The 20,366-nt window shown below is 51.4% G+C and overlaps 6 protein-coding genes and 2 non-coding genes across 8 annotated transcripts; 2 read left to right on the top strand and 6 right to left on the bottom strand.

Annotated features, from left to right (window-relative positions):
- Positions 1 to 1,337: 1,337 nt before the first annotated feature.
- LOC120848546 lies at positions 1,338 to 1,456 on the bottom strand. Its single transcript, XR_006077857.1, has one exon. It is a non-coding gene; the product is annotated as a 5S ribosomal RNA (ribosomal RNA).
- A 169-nt stretch (positions 1,457 to 1,625) lies between these two features.
- On the bottom strand, positions 1,626 to 2,073 carry LOC121836250 (histone H4). The gene has a single exon (XM_042291097.1). The coding sequence runs from the start codon at positions 2,028 to 2,030 to the stop codon at positions 1,719 to 1,721; it is 312 nt and encodes a 103-aa protein (XP_042147031.1). The 5' UTR covers positions 2,031 to 2,073; the 3' UTR covers positions 1,626 to 1,718.
- A 2,216-nt stretch (positions 2,074 to 4,289) lies between these two features.
- Positions 4,290 to 4,799, bottom strand: LOC121836245 (histone H2B). The gene has a single exon (XM_042291091.1). The coding sequence runs from the start codon at positions 4,720 to 4,722 to the stop codon at positions 4,348 to 4,350; it is 375 nt and encodes a 124-aa protein (XP_042147025.1). The 5' UTR covers positions 4,723 to 4,799; the 3' UTR covers positions 4,290 to 4,347.
- Positions 4,800 to 13,309: 8,510 nt separating this feature from the next.
- On the top strand, positions 13,310 to 13,795 carry LOC120839050 (histone H2A-like). Its single transcript, XM_040209256.3, has one exon. The coding sequence runs from the start codon at positions 13,310 to 13,312 to the stop codon at positions 13,682 to 13,684; it is 375 nt and encodes a 124-aa protein (XP_040065190.2). The 3' UTR covers positions 13,685 to 13,795.
- A 717-nt stretch (positions 13,796 to 14,512) lies between these two features.
- LOC120839044 (histone H3-like) lies at positions 14,513 to 15,263 on the bottom strand. Its single transcript, XM_042291089.1, has one exon. The coding sequence runs from the start codon at positions 15,059 to 15,061 to the stop codon at positions 14,513 to 14,515; it is 549 nt and encodes a 182-aa protein (XP_042147023.1). The 5' UTR covers positions 15,062 to 15,263.
- Positions 15,264 to 15,342: 79 nt separating this feature from the next.
- LOC121836244 (histone H1-III-like) lies at positions 15,343 to 16,278 on the top strand. The gene has a single exon (XM_042291088.1). The coding sequence runs from the start codon at positions 15,601 to 15,603 to the stop codon at positions 16,219 to 16,221; it is 621 nt and encodes a 206-aa protein (XP_042147022.1). The 5' UTR covers positions 15,343 to 15,600; the 3' UTR covers positions 16,222 to 16,278.
- Positions 16,279 to 18,006: 1,728 nt separating this feature from the next.
- LOC121836288 lies at positions 18,007 to 18,125 on the bottom strand. Its single transcript, XR_006077854.1, has one exon. It is a non-coding gene; the product is annotated as a 5S ribosomal RNA (ribosomal RNA).
- Positions 18,126 to 18,294: 169 nt separating this feature from the next.
- On the bottom strand, positions 18,295 to 18,742 carry LOC121836247 (histone H4). Its single transcript, XM_042291093.1, has one exon. The coding sequence runs from the start codon at positions 18,697 to 18,699 to the stop codon at positions 18,388 to 18,390; it is 312 nt and encodes a 103-aa protein (XP_042147027.1). The 5' UTR covers positions 18,700 to 18,742; the 3' UTR covers positions 18,295 to 18,387.
- Between the last annotated feature and the right edge of the window lie 1,624 nt (positions 18,743 to 20,366).

The raw sequence follows: 20,366 nt of genomic DNA, 5'->3' as shown, positions 1-20,366 counted from the left end.
GCATATCGGGGGATATGCACTTGCGTGGCATGCAGCTCCCGTGTCTCTCGCCACCTCTCTGTTCCAGCCTCGGTAAGCTGATTCCTGCTCTTTTTCAATGTGCACGAGGCATACTTGGTGTTATATTATTGTTTGTTCCCCTGTTAGCAGCATTTTATCTTTGTGTGTGGTACTCGTGAAGTCGTGGAGGCCCGCTTCACGCTCGAGCCGCGATTCGATCGCCTAAGATCAGGCGAAAATAAAAAAAAAACTACTCGCTTTAGAACAGTCTTTTTTTCTGTCCTCTTAGCGCACACCTTTTTTTTGCGGCACACGAAATTAAGAATCTGTATCTACGTTTATTATTACCTCTTTTAAACTTAAATCGACCAGCCGCCCTGACCGCTTGAAAACTAGTTTTGCCTTCCAAGTAAGAGGTTAGATCGAAATATGAAGAAAAATAACTCCGTTTAAATTCAAATAATTTTTACACCTATTAGAGAAGTTCATTAGCTTTCGGAAAATATATACTTCGCTATGCGTAAAAATATTTTTCGTTGCGTTAGAGAGTGAAACAGGTCAAGCTGTAGAGTCCGGCGCGCGCTCGAGCCGCGATTCGATCGTCCAAGATCAGGCAAAAATTAAATATAAAAAGAACTACTCGCTTCAGAAGAGTCTCTTTTTCTGTGCTCTTAGCGCACACGTTTTTTGAGCGGCACACAAAATTAAGAATCTGCATCTGCGTTTATTATTACCTTTGTTAAACTTAAATCGACCATCCACCCAGAGCGCCCGAAAACTTGTTTTGCCTTCCAAGTAAGTGGTCAGATCGAAATATGAAGAAGAATAACTCCGTTTAAATTCAAATAATTTTTACACCTATTAGAGAAGTTCATTAGCTTTCGGAAAATATATACTTCGCTATGCGTAAAAATATTTTTCGTTGCGTTAGAGAGTGAAACAGGTCAAGCTGTAGAGTCCGGCGCGCGCTCGAGCCGCGATTCGATCGTCCAAGATCAGGCAAAAATTAAATATAAAAAGAACTACTCGCTTCAGAAGAGTCTCTTTTTCTGTGCTCTTAGCGCACACGTTTTTTTAGCGGCACACAAAATTAAGAATCTGCATCTGCGTTTATTATTACCTTTGTTAAACTTAAATCGACCATCCACCCAGAGCGCCCGAAAACTTGTTTTGCCTTCCAAGTAAGTGGTTAGATCGAAATATGAAGAAGAATAACTCCGTTTAAATTCAAATAATTTTTACACCTATTAGAGAAGTTCATTAGCTTTCAGAAAATATAAGAACTGGTACAAAAGGACACAACCCTCCAAGAGAGCAGAAAAAAAAAAAAAGAAAAATGCCATCAGCACTCCGTGTTCCCAGGTGGTCACCCTCCCAAGTACTGACGGAGCCCGATGCTGCTTAGCTTCGGTGATCGGACGAGAACCGGCGTATTCAGCATGGTATGGCCGATGGCAGGTACTAGGGCAACGAATGTTCGACTGCTGCCTGAGAAGATTGGTACACTCGGCTGTGGCGCACAAAATGGTAGAGACCCGCGGCAAAACAACACTCATGACAAAAGAGGAATCACTCACCCAAAGCAGTGCTTGTTTTCAGGATTACAGAGAGACACGGGAGGGAGGCGTTGGAATGAAAACCCGTTTCCAAGATAGACCGGTACTGGTTTGGCCCTGAAAAGGGCCGTTTTCGATGTGTGTCCGACGGCGAGACGGCTGTTAACCACCGAAACCATAGAGGGTACGGCCTTGCCTCTTGAGCGCGTACACCACATCCATGGCCGTCACGGTCTTCCTCTTGGCGTGCTCGGTGTAGGTGACGGCATCGCGAATGACGTTCTCCAGGAAGACCTTGAGGACGCCGCGGGTCTCTTCATAGATGAGGCCGGAAATGCGCTTGACACCACCGCGGCGGGCTAGGCGACGGATTGCAGGCTTGGTGATCCCCTGGATGTTATCGCGAAGAACCTTGCGATGGCGCTTGGCACCACCCTTGCCCAGGCCCTTGCCGCCCTTGCCTCTTCCAGACATGTTTGCTGCAAAAACAGGGACGGAAAACACGACCGCACCGTTCGCCTACTTCAACAAAGACTGGCGGCAATGCTCTACGGGTCCGACCAAGTGAACCCACGACGGCCTCCTCCTCTCCCGCCGACGAATGGGAGCAGTCCTGCAGCTTCGTATTGTGGCCGACAGGTGGCTGCGCACTGGAAGCAAGCGTGTGTTGATGAAATGCATGGCTTTAGCAAAGGCATTCATACACCTCGCCCATTTTGAGTCTTCATAGTTGTATGTGCAAAACATTGTTTTTTCTAGGTTCCAGGAGATATATATTTTAGCGGGATTAAGATTCGCTTTCGCTAAGTCAATGGGAGAAACATGTCAACTCAGGAGTGCCGAGCTTCGCACCGATGCAGCTAGTCAAGGGCCCGTTTTCACATGCGAATAAAAAAGAGTTTTATAAACGTTCGAGCAATCTATTCATCGGAACTTGTACAAGACACACTCTTCTCACGGCACACAAAAATTAAAGTTTCTTATCACTGGCGTTTTTAAGCGCGCAGTGCAATTCACCGCCATGGTGAGCCGGGTCGACAGCAAGTTGGGTCACCCAAGAACACAGTTTGATCAAAATATTGACTTATATAAAAGGGTCCGGTTTTAAGTGCTTATTACACGGGACGAAAAGTCTTTTTGGCTGGCAGAAAATTTGATACTGAAAAACGTTTTACCAAGCCTTCGGTCTGTTAAGAAGCCAAACCTGCCACCCGAAAGCGGCCAGTTCGTGCCGCTGCCGCGAATCGCGCAAATGAAGTAAAGTAATAAAACAATTTCGTCTAAATTCAAATGCTTTTTACACCTACCGAAGAATTTCATTAGCTTTCAGAAAATAGACACTTCGGTAAGCGTAAAGATATTTTTCGTTGCGTTAGAGAGCGAAACAGGCGAAGCCGTAGGGCCGGCTTCGCGCTCGGGCCGGAATTCGATTGTCCAAGATCAGGCAAAAATTAAAAATAAAAAAAAAACTACTCGCTTTAGAAGAGTCTCTTTTTCTGTGCTCTTAGCGCACACCTTTTTTTAGCGGCACACGAAATTAAGAATCTGTAGCTACGTTTTTTATTACCTTTTTTAAGCTTAAATCGACCAGCCGCCCTTAGCGCCCGAAAACTAGTTTCGGCTTCCAAGTAAGCGGTTAGATCGAAATATGAAGAAGAATAACTCCGTTTCAATTCAAATGCTTTTTACACCTATTGAAGAAGTTTATTAGCTTTCAAAAAATATATACTTCGATATGCGTAAAAATATTTTTCGTTGCGTTAGAGAGTGAAACAGGTGAAGCTGTAGAGTCCGGCGCGCGCTCGAGCCGCGATTCGATCGTCTAAGATCAGGCAAAAATTAGAAATAAAAAGAACTACTCGCTTTAGAAAAGTCTCTTTTTCTGTGCTTTTAGCGCACACTTTTCTCTAGCGGCACACAAAATTAACAGTCTTTATCTACCTTGTTTTAAACTTAAATCGACCAGCCACCCAGAGCGCCCGAAAACTAGATTTGGCTTCCAAGTAAGTGGTTAGATCAATATATGAACAAAAATAACTCTGTTTAAAATCAAACGCTTTCTATACCTATTGGAGAAGTTCATTAGCTTTCGGAAAATATATATTTCGATATGCGTAAAGATATTTTTCGTTGCGTTAGAGAGGGAAACATGTGAAGCTGTAGAGTCCGGCGCGCGCTCGTGCCGCGATTCGATCGTCTAAGATCAGGCAAAAATAAAAATAAAAGTACTCGCCTTAAAAGAGTTTCTCTTTTTTGTGCTGTTAGTACACACTTTTCTTTCGCGGCACACGAGATTAAAAGCCTGTATCTACGTTTATCATTGCATTTTTTAAACTTAAAATAAGAACACTCGAATTTAAAAGCAAGTTATTTGATACAACCGTGGCTCTAAAAAGAAAAACGCTGCAACTCGAAAACAAAACACTTTGGAGTATGGGCTCCCAACGGCTAAAAACCACGCGAATATATCCTTTACATACGCGAGCGATGTGCAATATTTAGGAAGGTCACTCGTGCCCTCAAAAGCAATGAAATACAATGTTTTTTTTTTCACCGAAACAAAATAAACGACATCCGACTGTGGCTACAAGAAGCCAAGTTCGACTGCACAACAAGAAAAAAGACATACTCTTTGCAAACATGCGCGATGCAGAAGCACTGGGTACTCACATATTTCTTGAAAAGAGAGACACGGGAGTTGGAAGTCATCGAGAGACGGCCGTTTTGCAGGGATGAGTATGGCCCTCAAAAGGGCCGTTTGTACATACAGCAGGGAGATAGCTCCTGGGTGTTACTTGGAACTGGTGTACTTGGTGACAGCCTTGGTGCCCTCGGACACCGCATGCTTTGCCAGTTCACCCGGCAGCAGGAGCCTCACAGCTGTCTGGATCTCCCGACTCGTGATGGTCGAGCGCTTGTTGTAGTGAGCCAGCCGAGACGACTCTGCTGCGATGCGCTCGAAGATGTCGTTCACGAAGCTGTTCATGATCGACATGGCCTTGCTGGACACTCCGGTGTCGGGATGGACCTGTTTGAGCACCTTGTAGATGTAGATGCTGAAGCTCTCCTTCCTCTTGCGCCTCTTCTTCTTCTTGTCGGTGGCACGCACATTTTTCTGTGCCTTGCCCGCCTTCTTCACTGCTTTTCCGCTCGGTTGGGGGGGCATCCTCGCGCGACTTGTCTTCGGGAGAAGATCGACGTTGTTACTCGCAAAAAGATGGCGAAACAACAACTGGGGCAACCTGAAATTTTAGAGAGAGAGAGAGAGAAGTCTTGCAAAAGAGGAAAAACCATCGTTGGAGTTACAGCCTTGGGCCGAACGGTCATCGTTGGATTGGGGGAAGGGAAGGGGATAAAAGCTGATAGAAGAAAAAATTGTGAAAAAAGAGAGAGGGAGGTTGTTTCGCCAAAACCGACAAGCGGGGCGCGAGGAGCCACAGAAAGTGGCTGGCAGAAAAGGGGGCGGAGCCGAGGAAGGAAGGAGATCCTTTAAATGTCCGAGTGTCTTGTCCAGAAGCCTGTAGAACATCTTCACAGAGTCCAGGGTGAACGAATCGGGTTCGGCACGCGGTGTCCGAATTTCCAAGCACCGTCACCAGTCACACCAACACCAAGTTTCCCAGTATTCCGAGCCAAAGTGCAATGGGTCGGCGAGCATCTCTCTGCTGCATGTATACACAACACGGCGTTGCGAAAGGATTGGGGGGAACATTAATAGATTCCGTTCCCTCAACAGGGGCGGTCGAGCCTATTGTATGCATAAGGGACATTCCGCAGAGTGCTACGGAATGACATTCTTTGCCTGTGTTTGGCTGAGTGACCCACGCGATTTAACGCGTGGTTCACCAAACGCAAAGGTAGAAATTACTTGTATGGCATTTTCTGAAAATGCCTGACCCTTGGCATGCCTAGGGTTTACTAGCTTCCGAATCTATCATTCGAAAAATTTTCACGGCTGGGCGAGGTTAGTTCCTGCCCATTAAAAGGAAAAAAAAAAGAATTCCGAATTTGTTATTCGAAACCCGGACTCAGTAAGGTTATTCCTTGCCCGCGAGAGAAGAATCAACATAAATAAGAAAAATGGCACGGCGCCAGAGCGGGACAGCGCGCGGGGAGACTGTTTTGCCAAAGCAAAAGGGGCCCCGCGCGAGGGGCAGACCTGGCGAGAATAAAGAATAGAAAAGCAAAACGCCGGAGGGAAGCTATCAGTTAGGATTTGCACAAAGAGCAGTCCCTGCTGCCAGGCAGGAAAGAAGAGTTCAAAAAATAAAAGCTAAAAGCAGACAAAGAACGCGAGAGAGAGGCTGTCAATCAAGTCGTGCGCGAAGGACGCACCCGACAAGAAGCGAAGCCAGAGAAAGAAAAGTTAACCAATACAGTCTAAAAGTGTTAAGTGGGTCAGGGGGCCCACGCAAGGGGTGGCCCAGCGCGCGCGTTCCAAGAGGAGTTATCAGTTAGAACTTGTACAAAGAGTCCTCCCCGCCGAAGGCAGGAAAGAAAAATAAAACTAAAAGCCAAAAAGCAGACGGAAAACGCGAGAGAGAGGCTGTCAAACAAGTCCGGCGCCAAGAACGTACCGGTCGAGAAGCAAAGCCAAAGAAGAAAAGAAAACCAATACAGTCTAAGAGTGTTAAGTGGGTCAGGGGGCCCACGCAAGGGGTGGCCCAGCGCGCGCGTTCCAAGAGGAGCTATCAGTTAGAACTTGTACAAAGAGTCCTCCCCGCCGAAGGCAGGAAAGAAAAATAAAACTAAAAGCCAAGAAGCAGACGGAAAACGCGAGAGAGAGGCTGTCAAAACAAGTCCGGCGCCAAGAACGTACCGGGCAAGAAGCGAAGCCAAAGAAAGAAAGATAAACAATACAGTCTAAAAGAGTTAAGTGGTTCAGGGGGCCCTCACAAAGGGTGGGCCTGCGCGCGCGCGTTCTAAGTGGAAGGCAGTTAAGTAAACAGAAAGAAAAGAGAGGCTGAGTCTAAAGAGGAGGCTACAAGAAAGGAGAGAGAAAAAATAACAGCCGGGGGTGCAGCGCGAGGGAGAACCAAGGCGAATAAAGTAAAGAGAAGAAAAACGCGAGAGAGGAGCTGTCAATCAGCTCGGCAGCAAGGAGGAGAGATTACGGGAGAGGAGGACGCGACGCCCTGCAGGCCCTGCCTGGATAGCGATCGCGTCCCCCTCCACCACGCGACCGGCGGAGAAACCGAGTTTCCCCGAAGGAGGGAAAGGAGGAGCGTTTTCGGCGGGCGGGCAGCAGCGCCAGGCCAGGCCTTCCTAGTGGGGTGAGCTTTCCCCGAAGCTCTGCGGCTGTCGTCTGCTACAGATCCTTTGTCTCTTGCGCGACCGTTGCAGCCTAGATCTCGCCGGCCAGCCCCGTCTCGACGAGGAATCCTGCGAGCGCTGTTAGGGCACTTTGCGCCGCCTTACCTTGCGGTCTGATTAGAGTTTCAAAGCTGTTCGTGCTACATCCAAGAGTGATGTAGCGACGAAACAATCGCTCACGTTCCTCGCCGAAGTCCGGGCACTCGCGGAGGAGATGATCGGCGTCCGCGACGGCCGCCGCGCATCTCGGGCAGCTTCGGTCGCCGTCGGCTCGCCACCTCGCTCTGTAGTCGGGGGTGAAGGCGCTGCTCGTGCGCAGCCTGTGGATCACCGCCGCTTCGCCTCGCCGCATGTTCCTCGGGGGCCTCGGGGGCAGGGGCCCGTGCTCGAGCTCGGGGTGGCGGGCTGCCACCACTCTTCTGACCAACAGGCGTGCATCGGAGAAGGCCGGGACCTCGGAGATCGGGTATGCGGGATCCTCCTGCGCTTCGGCGGCAAGGCGATCTGCTCTTTCATTACCTGCTATTCCACAGTGTGCAGGAACCCATTGGAAGGCCAGCGTCCATCCCCGGCGCTGCAGCTCGATGGCTTTTTGGGCCACCACCTTGGCCAGTGCTGGGGCCCTGTCCAGGTTCTTCAGGAGTCCGAGAGCAGCCTTGGAGTCACAGAGTATCACCAGGCGGTCTGGCTGCCCCTCGGTGTCCACGATGGACAGTGCCAGGATCAGCGCCGCCAGCTCAGCTGTCGTGGAGGTCGCCTGGAAAGAGAGCCTCTCGGCGGCCGTGCGGCCGGTGTCCTCCGACACGGCCGCGGCGCTGGCCAAGTGGCTCGCCGGATTTACAGACCCGTCTGTGAACGTCTTCGCCCAGCCCAGGAAGTGCTCGTGGATATGATGCTCCGCGTGCTGCCTCGCCGTCGTCTCAGCCATGTGCCTCTTTGGTGCATCGAGACCTGCGTTCAGTTCGACTCGCAGCGGGGGCTCCTCGCTCGGTGGTGGTGGTGTAGGGTTGTTCCCCGGGCCGCCCGCGATCCGAAAAAGTTCCCTCGCGTGCGCGGCGAGTTGGGACCGTGTGCGTTGTAAAATACGCTGGGGCAGCCCGGTTGTGCCCCTCGACTCACCGATCCGGATGAGGTGCCGCATCGCTCGTTCGGCCGCTGCGAGTCTTACCGTGGTGACGCCTGCATCGTTCAGTGTGTGGCGCGAGGAGGCCGTGCGGGGGACTCCGAGGCAGACGCGAAGTGCAGTGCGTTGCATCCGTTCGAGCAGTTCCCACTGGTTCTCTGTGAGTGTTAGTAGCGGCAGTGCGTACAGTGCGCGAGAAAGAATCAATCCCTTGTAGAGGGTCAACAGCATACCCTGTGAGGTTCCGCGGCGAGTACCTGCAAGCATTTGGATTATACGCGCGTGGCGTCGGCACTTACGGATTACCTCTGCAACCGCAGGAGCCCATGTGGCTTTCCTGTCCAGTTGCACCCCCAGGTAAGCTGCTTGCTTCTTGATTGGAATTTCTGTGCCGCCTGCTTTGATTGACATTGAGAAGCGATATGTGTAGTGGGGGGCATTGCACAGAACGACGGACTTGCTCGGGGAGAGGGACAGGCCGAGCAGGGAAAGATAGTGCTCAATGTTGGTGACCCCTCTCTGCAAAGCTTTCCGCACGGCCCCTCGGTGCCATCCCCGAGCAGTTGCCCAAAGTGCAATGTCGTCTGCGTAAACCGCTATTTGCAAGCGTTTGACTCCCTTTTGGCCAATGTTTATGATTTGCGGGAGGGCCGACATAGCCACATTAAATAGCAAGGGGGAAAGCACGCCCCCCTGGGGGACGCCACACCTGATTTTCCTGGGAGTGCTGAGTCCCTTGGCTGCTCGTACCTGCGCCTCTCTGCCGCTGAGATATGCCCTCACGTAACGGAGCGGTCGGCCCTCGATTCCTGACAGCCTGAGCATGTCCAGAATTGCTGAGTGTTTGACGGCGTCGAATGCTTTAGACACATCGAGAAGGACGACTCCCGTCGTCCATCTCTTTGCCTTGCTTTCCTCGAGCGTGGTCACCAGATCCGCGATGGCGTCTGCGGTGCAGTGATGCCGTCGGAATCCACACGTGCTTTCCGGGTAGCCGCCCACCGACTCGAGATGGTATTCGAGTCGGCTTTTCACCATTCGTTCGAGTAGTTTCCCCATGCACGACGTGAGCGCGATGGGTCGGAACGAGCTGGGATCTTTTCTGGGCTTACCCGGCTTGGGGATCGGGACGACGACTGCCGAACGCCATTCGGAAGGGATGTTGGCGTCTCGCCACGCTCGATTGAACAATTCTAGCAGCGCTGGGTAGCTCGCTTTGTCGAGGTTTCTCAGCGCTGCAGCGGTGACGCCGTCTGCTCCGGGGGCCGACTTTTTACGTGGGAGCGATGCCAGGGCGCGTTCCAACTCGTGTAGCTGGAAGTCTCCGAGCCCCTCTGTCATCTGGGGCTTCGCGTGCCACTTCCAGTCTCGCCATCCGGGCGGTGCATCTCGGGCGGCAGGCGCGGGTGGGGGGGAGAGCAGTGCGTCCGCTAGAAGTTCTCGGACGTCTGCATCGGAAATGTTAAGCGCGAGTGCCATACCTGCAATAGGATCTCGCGGTCCCGGTCGGTTGCAGAGGGTCTTGGCCATTTTCCACGCCTTGGTGGCCCCGCGGGGGCCGTCGAAGGACTCACACTTCTGCTTCCACTGCTCCCTGGCGAGCCTCTTACCGTGTCGCTTGAAGAGTGCATCCTGGCGTCGGTAGCGGAGTGTGTCCTCGTGACGGCCCGTCCGCAGGGCCACCCTCTGTGCCTGGCGTCTTTGTGCTCGGAGTTGGAGCCAGCGAAAGTCAGGATTAGGACGCTCAACGGGGATACTCACTGACGTGGTGGCCTCTTTGAGTGCGGCGCCGATGGCCTGGCTGTCAAGGGGCCAGCCCATCGCCTCGTACTGGCGGAGGAAGGCACGATACCTGTCCCAGTGGACCACCTTGCACGTTCGATTGGGTGGCCGTGGGGCAGGTCCCGATGTTATGGGAACGTGGTCGCTCCCCCAGCTGTCTTGCTCGAGCACCGTGGTCAGTGGGAATCGCGCCGAGCAGAACGTTAAATCGAGTACGCTCCGCTCGACGCCTCGTCCGATGAATGTGGGCTGCCCTGTTCCGCTGTACTCCAAGTCGGTTTGGGCGAGGGCCTCCTGCAAACGCTTGCCGCGCGCGGTCGTTTTCCTGTCCCCCCACAGCTCGTTGTGCGAGTTAAAGTCTCCGCCGAGAATGATTATGCCCTGCTCTCGCGCGTGAATTTGTTTTACAACCTCTCCACCCCACGCCGCGTTGGGGTGAACGTAGCAAGAAAAGATAGAAAATGTCTGGTTATTTTTCTTTACCCGAATACCTACAAGTTCCGAAGTGTCCGAGCAGTAATCGGCGCTCTCGATCCGGCAGTGGGTCGCGTCTTTGTGGACGAGCACGGCCGCCCAGGGTTGTTTTTCCCGGCCGGGGCAGCAGTAGGTGGTGTAGCTGGGAATGGTTAGTTTGCTCACGTCCATTTTTGGCTCCTGCAGCAGCACCACCTCGTACGGCCTTGCCAAGAGTTCTGCCCTCAGGTGGGTGAGGCGGTTGCCGAGCCCGTTCGCGTTCCACTGGAGGATCGAGGGACAACCTTTTACAGCATTAGGCTTACTTGTTTTCCTAGTGCTTGTAGGCATTCTCAGTTCCTTGCCGCGAACGTTGCATCCCCGCGGTGATGCTGTGTAGTAAGGTCCCCTCCGGGATCATGGCTGTAGCCTGCCGATTCTTGAGGAAAAGCGGGATTAGTGTTTGGAGCAGATCCTCCAGGTTGTGGATCATGTCGCGCATTTCCTGCGCGGTGGGGGGCGTGTCCGTCTCGTCCCGCCGAGGGGAATCCCCGGCGCTGTCTCCTGGGGAGGCTGCGGGGAAGGGGGGTGAGGGGGGCACCTGTTCTTGCTGGGGGAGAGGCCTTTCCCTCTCGCCACCGGGTCGGTCGTCCGCGCGGGGAGAGGAGGATCCTCGCAGGTGCCGTGCGTCAGCTGGGCGCCGGTCATTGACCCCTCGCCGCTGCTGTTGGCTGTCTGGACGGTAGGACCTGCGATAGACCTCCTCCCGCCGCTGCGGCTTACCGACTTCGGGGATTTTGGCGCTGGGTTCCGTGTTAGTGGAGGCCTCTCTTGTCTTTACCTGTGGGGGCTGTGGGACGACTGGGGGGATTAGTTCGCGAGTCCTACTCACCGCGTTTGGCCGACTGCGCGCTTCCAGCGTTGGGAAAGTGTCTCCCCAGACTGAGCTCGCTGGGAGCACGCTGGTCTGCCACGCGGGAGTCTGGCTGGCTCCGCTGTGCATCCAGGGGGGCGGGGCGGCGGTCTGCTCCTGCGCGCGCTGCGTGCTGCGCTCGCTTGCCTTTTTCTTGTGGAGTTCGGCGGCGACACGTTTGGCCTCCTTCCAGCTGCAGCCGGTGTCGCGGACCGCCTCGGCCTCGCGCTTGTGTTGTTGGTACACGCTGCATCCCTTGTCGAATGCAGCGTGTCTGCACTTGCAGTTGGGGCAAATGGGGGTGAGTTTTGTCGCGCACTTACCCCGAGGGTGCCTGCCCCTGCATGTAGGGCAGGCAGTGGGCAGCGTGCACGCGGACTGCACGTGGCCGAAGCGTCCGCATCCCCAGCACTGCGTTGGTCGGACGTGTCGTGCCTCCACGACAAACTCGATGTCATAGATCAGGACCGTGGCTGGTAGGGGTCCGCCGAAGAAGAGCTCCGCGTACCGCCCTCCGCTGAACCGTCTGATGTGGTCCACGGGCACCTCGCTTTCGAGGCCTCGGGTCAGCTGTTCTGTTGCGTCATTGGGGCAAAGTCCGCGGATTACGCCGATACTCACCGCTCTGGCCGGCGCGAGGGTGGCATGGAGAGGGAGGCTCGCCAGCTTGTCGGTGCCTAGGAGGCGGTGGGTCATTGCCGCGCTCGTTGTTTCGACCGCCATCACGTTTCGCCTGAGATTGAAACGTGTGGCGGCCGCCTTGCCGCCCGTGACCTGTCGAAGGCCCTGTGCCAAGGAGACTCTGTTCTCGAGGGTTAGCTTACCTGTTCCCGTTGGGCGGAGCAGGACTGTGGACCCCTTTGCGGGGAGTTCGTCTAAGGAGGGAATTGGTTGGTTACCCTTGCCTTTGTTTGTCTTACATGAGGCCCCGGATGTTGGGGGGCTTGTCACTGTGGGGGGGGTTGTCGCTCGGGGAGGGGTTGCTGCACCGTCCTTTCTTTTTTGTTGCAGTTCCTCGATGAGGGTGTTGCAGTCCTTGCTGCCTGCTTCCAGAAGTGCTGCAAACTGGTTGGAGGTGTTTACAGTCACCTGGAGTTGGTCGTCATCCTCCTCGGAGGTGTTGTCAGGTGTGGAGTCACTGGGGCTCGATGTTGTGTCCCCGCTTGCTTCGGAGGGGCTGTCGCTGTTCTCGCAGTCGTGGAACAGGTCCACGACTTCGTCCGGGAGCCGATCTGCATTTGGGTGTACTAAACCGGCACTTTTTAGTACACCTAGGATGGCGTCCGGTCGGGGGACGCCATCCTTCGGGGGCTCGTCGCGCTCCACGTGGGCGCCGTCCTCGTGGCTCTCGGGTGCCACGCGGAGGCTAGCCTCCGCGCGGGATCCGGTCCCCACGAGGTTTTCCGCGTTGTCCACGTGGCTCGCGCCGGCTGGCGGTAACGAATGGTTACCGTCTGTGTTTGGTTTGGGCTTCATGGCCCTGCTCCGCAGAAGGTACCCCGAGGGGTCCTCTGTCTCCTTTGAGTGGTCCGTGGTCAGTTGGTCCGGGGGCATGCCTGCGTCGGTGCCCTCCCGAGGGAGGGCGGGGGGGAAACTACAAACTGTTTAAATAAAGGTCCCTCTGCCTCTTTAAGGCAGAAGGATCTTTAACACTAACTACCTCTACTCTATCTTAATTCTTCTTCACATTACGAAGTTAGGGTTAAAGCTAAGACTAAATTCAAAATGGCGCTTAAATTGGAGCTAACAAATCACACGTCTACTTTATTTGCCAACTCTTCTAAAAGTCACCTCTCCTGAAATTTTCAGTTTTCTTTGCTCTTTTTATAGGTTTTCACAGCATTCTGAAAAATGTGCTCCGATTGGCCAGCATTCTAGAGCGCGGGAAACAGTGCGCTGTGATTGGAGTACGCCCAAAATAAAGCTTCGCGATTGGTTGCTGCGCGAACCAATGAGCAAGCAGTTGAAACTACAATTTTTTGGGAGAGGGTTTTGGGAGAGGAGTGCTATGAAGCAGAGGCAGTGCAAGGCGAAAACGCGCTCCTGCAGCGCCCCCCAAGCGGAGAGGACTGGCACTTGCTTTGATTTTCTGCTTCTCGATGCGCTGACTCCCTCACTCACTCAGTGTTCGTTGGTTTGTTCGGTTGTCCACTTCTCACCTCCACCAAGATGTCTGGGCGCGGAAAAGGAGGCAAGGCAAAGGGCAAGAGCAAGACCCGTTCCAGCCGCGCGGGGCTCCAGTTTCCCGTGGGAAGGATCCACCGACTACTGCGAAAGGGCAACTACGCGGAGCGAGTAGGTGCCGGTGCCCCCGTCTACTTGGCGGCCGTACTCGAGTACCTGGCTGCCGAAGTGCTCGAGCTGGCAGGAAACGCGGCCAGAGACAACAAGAAAACTAGGATCATCCCTCGACACCTGCAGCTGGCCATTCGCAACGACGAAGAGCTCAACAAGCTGCTGTCCGGCGTTACCATCGCGCAAGGAGGTGTCCTGCCCAACATCCAGGCCGTCCTCCTTCCCAAGAAGACCGAGAAGAAGGCGTAAACCATCCCGCGGCATCCGCTACAGAAAAACGGTCCTTTTCAGGACCACTCATGACTTGAGTACAGGATACTCATTTCCGTGCGCTAGTCTTCCGTGTCTCTAAACGCTCGGGTATGTGCATTTCAATTTCCTTTTTGTGCAATGCCGACAGTGTTTCTCTTTCATCACCTACAGGCCTTGAATGCCACTCTTAGGCATTCTCCCATGCATAATATTTACGCTGCGTTTAATGCCAAATTCTTTCACGTGTGCGAATTGCCCGAACAAGACTTGCTGTCGGGCGCAAAGGCCAGCATTGCTTGTTATTTGAACTCGTAAAACCACCGCTGCACTGCCTCGCTTTGAGAGGATTTGAAGCTGTTTCTACGAGAGTCAACAATCGGAGCAGCATTTCCCCGAAACCGGCAGAGGGCAATAAATGTTGTGGACATCCCTCAAAAACAGATAATTACTCCACGGGTTTTTGTTGGTCGAATCTATAATCGTGATATTCGCTGATTGCTAGAAAATGAACCCTGTAATGTCTCGGGAAAGGTTTTTTTCTTCTTTATTTATTTCATTCAACAACACTTTAGAAAACAAGGAACACATGAAGGAATCGTTGGAAGCAACTGCGAACGGAGCACTTGGCACAATGCAAACTAGTTCAAAATGGGAGAATAAATAGAAAGTACTCACAGCTTTTGAACTCCTGCACTTGGAACAAGTCAGCATCGGAGATTGAGACACGGGAGGACGTCGCTTTACACATGTCCGAAAAGCATGTCTGATGTGGCCCTGAAGAGGGCCGTTTTTGTGGCGTTGCCTGCCGCTTCCAAAGAAGCGACATTAAGCGCGTTCACCGCGGATGCGACGAGCCAGCTGGATGTCCTTAGGCATGATGGTTACCCGCTTGGCGTGGATGGCACAGAGGTTGGTGTCTTCGAAGAGACCGACCAAGTAGGCCTCGCTGGCCTCCTGCAGGGCCATTACAGCCGAGCTCTGGAAGCGGAGGTCCGTCTTGAAATCTTGCGCGATCTCCCGCACTAGCCTCTGGAAGGGCAGCTTGCGGATGAGCAGCTCAGTCGACTTCTGGTAACGACGAATCTCACGCAGCGCGACCGTGCCCGGCCTGTAGCGATGCGGCTTCTTGACTCCACCGGTTGCAGGAGCACTCTTCCGGGCGGCCTTCGTAGCCAGCTGCTTGCGCGGTGCTTTTCCTCCCGTGCTCTTGCGGGCGGTCTGCTTCGTACGGGCCATTCCGAAACGTTGGGACAATAAAACGAGAGAGCTAGCAAACAGCAACACACCTCGACTCCTGACGACCAACTGCCTCAGCGCGAGTGGCGAAACTTCCTTCCCGACAAGGCCTCTCGGCCAATCAGAGAGCTTGTTCATTCTGGATGCTGTTTTGGGCAAGTTTCTTGCGAGGGACAGCGCACGTGGCTCGCTAGGACAATATTTCACGATTGAAGTGATCTAAACTTGTGGGGATAATGTGGAACCAACGTTAGAGCACAGAATCGAGCAAAAATTAGACTCCCAACCTTGTTATTTTAGAAACGGCACGGTTATAAACATTCGTTACCTTCTCCAGTGGGCCGCGCTTGCCTCTCGTCCAATCAGCGCGCTTGTTCATTCTTGGATGCTGTTTTGGGCGACTTTCTTGCGAGGGCCTATGCGCTTGGCTCCGTAAAATAATTTTTCTCGATCGAAGTAACTCAGACTTGTGAGGATAATGTGGAACCTATATTAGAGCACAGAATCGAGCAAAAATTAGACTCCAAACTTTGTTATTTTAGAAACGGCATGGTTACAAACATTCGTCACCTTCGAAGGGCTTCTCCCGGAGGTTCGCGCTCGCCTCTCTCGGCCAATGAGCGCTTGTTCTAGACGGTTTTTTTTCAGTCTCTCTCTGCTTACGATTAGAGTGGGTCATGTCCGAAGAAGTGTCCGCTCCTGCTGGGGTCGCGGCCCCCGCTGCCCTTAAGAGCCCCAAAAAGGCTTCCACGAAAGTGTCCAAGGGAAAGGCAAAGGCCGTGCCAACGCATCCCAAGGTGTCCGCAATGGTGACAGCATCCATCAGTGCGCTTAAGGAACGTGGTGGTTCATCTCTACAAGCCATCAAGAAATACATGTCTGCCAACTACAAGGTGGACGTCGAGAAGCTGTCTCCTTTCATCCGCAAGTATCTCAAGTCTGCCGTGGCTGCGGGAGCATTGGTGCAGACCAAGGGCAAGGGAGCTACCGGATCGTTCAAGCTGTCAGCCAAGTCCGACAAGCCCTCACCTGCTGCTAGGAAGCCCAAAAAGGAGGCTGGTGCTGCAAAGAAGCGCCCAGCCTCGGCAACTGCCGGTGCGGCCAGGAAGAAGAAGCCCGGGACTGCCAAGAAGTCGCCCGCAAAGAGGGCCAAGTCGGCCGAGCCCAAGTCGGCCAAGCCGAAAAAGCCAAAGGCAGAGAAGAAGGCTGCAGCACCCAAGAGCCCCAAGAAACCCAAGGCAGCAAAAAAGACCCCTGCCAAGAAGCCGGCTGCAAAGAAGGCTTCCTCCAAGAAATAGGTCTTCTCCTGGATATCCAGAGCGAAAAACAAAACGGCCCTCATCAGGGCCATAATTCGTTTGCATATCGGGGGATATGCACTTGCGTGGCATGCAGCTCCCGTGTCTCTCGCCACCTCTCTGTTCCAGCCTCGGTAAGCTGATTCCTGCTCTTTTTCAATGTGCACGAGGCATACTTGGTGTTATATTATTGTTTGTTCCCCTGTTAGCAGCATTTTATCTTTGTGTGTGGTACTCGTGAAGTCGTGGAGGCCCGCTTCACGCTCGAGCCGCGATTCGATCGCCTAAGATCAGGCGAAAATAAAAAAAAAACTACTCGCTTTAGAACAGTCTTTTTTTCTGTCCTCTTAGCGCACACCTTTTTTTTGCGGCACACGAAATTAAGAATCTGTATCTACGTTTATTATTACCTCTTTTAAACTTAAATCGACCAGCCGCCCTGACCGCTTGAAAACTAGTTTTGCCTTCCAAGTAAGAGGTTAGATCGAAATATGAAGAAAAATAACTCCGTTTAAATTCAAATAATTTTTACACCTATTAGAGAAGTTCATTAGCTTTCGGAAAATATATACTTCGCTATGCGTAAAAATATTTTTCGTTGCGTTAGAGAGTGAAACAGGTCAAGCTGTAGAGTCCGGCGCGCGCTCGAGCCGCGATTCGATCGTCCAAGATCAGGCAAAAATTAAATATAAAAAGAACTACTCGCTTCAGAAGAGTCTCTTTTTCTGTGCTCTTAGCGCACACGTTTTTTGAGCGGCACACAAAATTAAGAATCTGCATCTGCGTTTATTATTACCTTTGTTAAACTTAGATCGACCATCCACCCAGAGCGCCCGAAAACTTGTTTTGCCTTCCAAGTAAGTGGTCAGATCGAAATATGAAGAAGAATAACTCCGTTTAAATTCAAATAATTTTTACACCTATTAGAGAAGTTCATTAGCTTTCGGAAAATATATACTTCGCTATGTGTAAAAATATTTTTCGTTGCGTTAGAGAGTGAAACAGGTCAAGCTGTAGAGTCCGGCGCGCGCTCGAGCCGCGATTCGATCGTCCAAGATCAGGCAAAAATTAAATATAAAAAGAACTACTCGCTTCAGAAGAGTCTCTTTTTCTGTGCTCTTAGCGCACACGTTTTTTGAGCGGCACACAAAATTAAGAATCTGCATCTGCGTTTATTATTACCTTTGTTAAACTTAAATCGACCATCCACCCAGAGCGCCCGAAAACTTGTTTTGCCTTCCAAGTAAGTGGTCAGATCGAAATATGAAGAAGAATAACTCCGTTTAAATTCAAATAATTTTTACACCTATTAGAGAAGTTCATTAGCTTTCGGAAAATATATACTTCGCTATGCGTAAAAATATTTTTCGTTGCGTTAGAGAGTGAAACAGGTCAAGCTGTAGAGTCCGGCGCGCGCTCGAGCCGCGATTCGATCGTCCAAGATCAGGCAAAAATTAAATATAAAAAGAACTACTCGCTTCAGAAGAGTCTCTTTTTCTGTGCTCTTAGCGCACACGTTTTTTTAGCGGCACACAAAATTAAGAATCTGCATCTGCGTTTATTATTACCTTTGTTAAACTTAAATCGACCATCCACCCAGAGCGCCCGAAAACTTGTTTTGCCTTCCAAGTAAGTGGTTAGATCGAAATATGAAGAAGAATAACTCCGTTTAAATTCAAATAATTTTTACACCTATTAGAGAAGTTCATTAGCTTTCAGAAAATATAAGAACTGGTACAAAAGGACACAACCCTCCAAGAGAGCAGAAAAAAAAAAAAAGAAAAATGCCATCAGCACTCCGTGTTCCCAGGTGGTCACCCTCCCAAGTACTGACGGAGCCCGATGCTGCTTAGCTTCGGTGATCGGACGAGAACCGGCGTATTCAGCATGGTATGGCCGATGGCAGGTACTAGGGCAACGAATGTTCGACTGCTGCCTGAGAAGATTGGTACACTCGGCTGTGGCGCACAAAATGGTAGAGACCCGCGGCAAAACAACACTCATGACAAAAGAGGAATCACTCACCCAAAGCAGTGCTTGTTTTCAGGATTACAGAGAGACACGGGAGGGAGGCGTTGGAATGAAAACCCGTTTCCAAGATAGACCGGTACTGGTTTGGCCCTGAAAAGGGCCGTTTTCGATGTGTGTCCGACGGCGAGACGGCTGTTAACCACCGAAACCATAGAGGGTACGGCCTTGCCTCTTGAGCGCGTACACCACATCCATGGCCGTCACGGTCTTCCTCTTGGCGTGCTCGGTGTAGGTGACGGCATCGCGAATGACGTTCTCCAGGAAGACCTTGAGGACGCCGCGGGTCTCTTCATAGATGAGGCCGGAAATGCGCTTGACACCACCGCGGCGGGCTAGGCGACGGATTGCAGGCTTGGTGATCCCCTGGATGTTATCGCGAAGAACCTTGCGATGGCGCTTGGCACCACCCTTGCCCAGGCCCTTGCCGCCCTTGCCTCTTCCAGACATGTTTGCTGCAAAAACAGGGACGGAAAACACGACCGCACCGTTCGCCTACTTCAACAAAGACTGGCGGCAATGCTCTACGGGTCCGACCAAGTGAACCCACGACGGCCTCCTCCTCTCCCGCCGACGAATGGGAGCAGTCCTGCAGCTTCGTATTGTGGCCGACAGGTGGCTGCGCACTGGAAGCAAGCGTGTGTTGATGAAATGCATGGCTTTAGCAAAGGCATTCATACACCTCGCCCATTTTGAGTCTTCATAGTTGTATGTGCAAAACATTGTTTTTTCTAGGTTCCAGGAGATATATATTTTAGCGGGATTAAGATTCGCTTTCGCTAAGTCAATGGGAGAAACATGTCAACTCAGGAGTGCCGAGCTTCGCACCGATGCAGCTAGTCAAGGGCCCGTTTTCACATGCGAATAAAAAAGAGTTTTATAAACGTTCGAGCAATCTATTCATCGGAACTTGTACAAGACACACTCTTCTCACGGCACACAAAAATTAAAGTTTCTTATCACTGGCGTTTTTAAGCGCGCAGTGCAATTCACCGCCATGGTGAGCCGGGTCGACAGCAAGTTGGGTCACCCAAGAACACAGTTTGATCAAAATATTGACTTATATAAAAGGGTCCGGTTTTAAGTGCTTATTACACGGGACGAAAAGTCTTTTTGGCTGGCAGAAAATTTGATACTGAAAAACGTTTTACCAAGCCTTCGGTCTGTTAAGAAGCCAAACCTGCCACCCGAAAGCGGCCAGTTCGTGCCGCTGCCGCGAATCGCGCAAATGAAGTAAAGTAATAAAACAATTTCGTCTAAATTCAAATGCTTTTTACACCTACCGAAGAATTTCATTAGCTTTCAGAAAATAGACACTTCGGTAAGCGTAAAGATATTTTTCGTTGCGTTAGAGAGCGAAACAGGCGAAGCCGTAGGGCCGGCTTCGCGCTCGGGCCGGAATTCGATTGTCCAAGATCAGGCAAAAATTAAAAATAAAAAAAAAACTACTCGCTTTAGAAGAGTCTCTTTTTCTGTGCTCTTAGCGCACACCTTTTTTTAGCGGCACACGAAATTAAGAATCTGTAGCTACGTTTTTTATTACCTTTTTTAAGCTTAAATCGACCAGCCGCCCTTAGCGCCCGAAAACTAGTTTCGGCTTCCAAGTAAGCGGTTAGATCGAAATATGAAGAAGAATAACTCCGTTTCAATTCAAATGCTTTTTACACCTATTGAAGAAGTTTATTAGCTTTCAAAAAATATATACTTCGATATGCGTAAAAATATTTTTCGTTGCGTTAGAGAGTGAAACAGGTGAAGCTGTAGAGTCCGGCGCGCGCTCGAGCCGCGATTCGATCGTCTAAGATCAGGCAAAAATTAGAAATAAAAAGAACTACTCGCTTTAGAAAAGTCTCTTTTTCTGTGCTTTTAGCGCACACTTTTCTCTAGCGGCACACAAAATTAACAGTCTTTATCTACCTTGTTTTAAACTTAAATCGACCAGCCACCCAGAGCGCCCGAAAACTAGATTTGGCTTCCAAGTAAGTGGTTAGATCAATATATGAACAAAAATAACTCTGTTTAAAATCAAACGCTTTCTATACCTATTGGAGAAGTTCATTAGCTTTCGGAAAATATATATTTCGATATGCGTAAAGATATTTTTCGTTGCGTTAGAG

This window comes from Ixodes scapularis, unplaced genomic scaffold, assembly GCF_016920785.2.
Source record: "Ixodes scapularis isolate PalLabHiFi unplaced genomic scaffold, ASM1692078v2 PGA_scaffold22__2_contigs__length_789307, whole genome shotgun sequence".
Classification (NCBI taxonomy): domain Eukaryota; kingdom Metazoa; phylum Arthropoda; class Arachnida; order Ixodida; family Ixodidae; genus Ixodes; species Ixodes scapularis.
This window is presented reverse-complemented; position numbering and strand designations above follow the sequence as displayed.

What these genes read in the sequence shown, in the direction of transcription:
- LOC121836250 (XM_042291097.1), bottom strand. Translation starts at nt 2,030, where the DNA reads ATGTCTGGAAGAGGCAAGGGCGGCAAGGGCCTGGGCAAGGGTGGTGCC.
- LOC121836245 (XM_042291091.1), bottom strand. Translation starts at nt 4,722, where the DNA reads ATGCCCCCCCAACCGAGCGGAAAAGCAGTGAAGAAGGCGGGCAAGGCA.
- LOC120839050 (XM_040209256.3), top strand. Translation starts at nt 13,310, where the DNA reads ATGTCTGGGCGCGGAAAAGGAGGCAAGGCAAAGGGCAAGAGCAAGACC.
- LOC120839044 (XM_042291089.1), bottom strand. Translation starts at nt 15,061, where the DNA reads ATGAACAAGCTCTCTGATTGGCCGAGAGGCCTTGTCGGGAAGGAAGTT.
- LOC121836244 (XM_042291088.1), top strand. Translation starts at nt 15,601, where the DNA reads ATGTCCGAAGAAGTGTCCGCTCCTGCTGGGGTCGCGGCCCCCGCTGCC.
- LOC121836247 (XM_042291093.1), bottom strand. Translation starts at nt 18,699, where the DNA reads ATGTCTGGAAGAGGCAAGGGCGGCAAGGGCCTGGGCAAGGGTGGTGCC.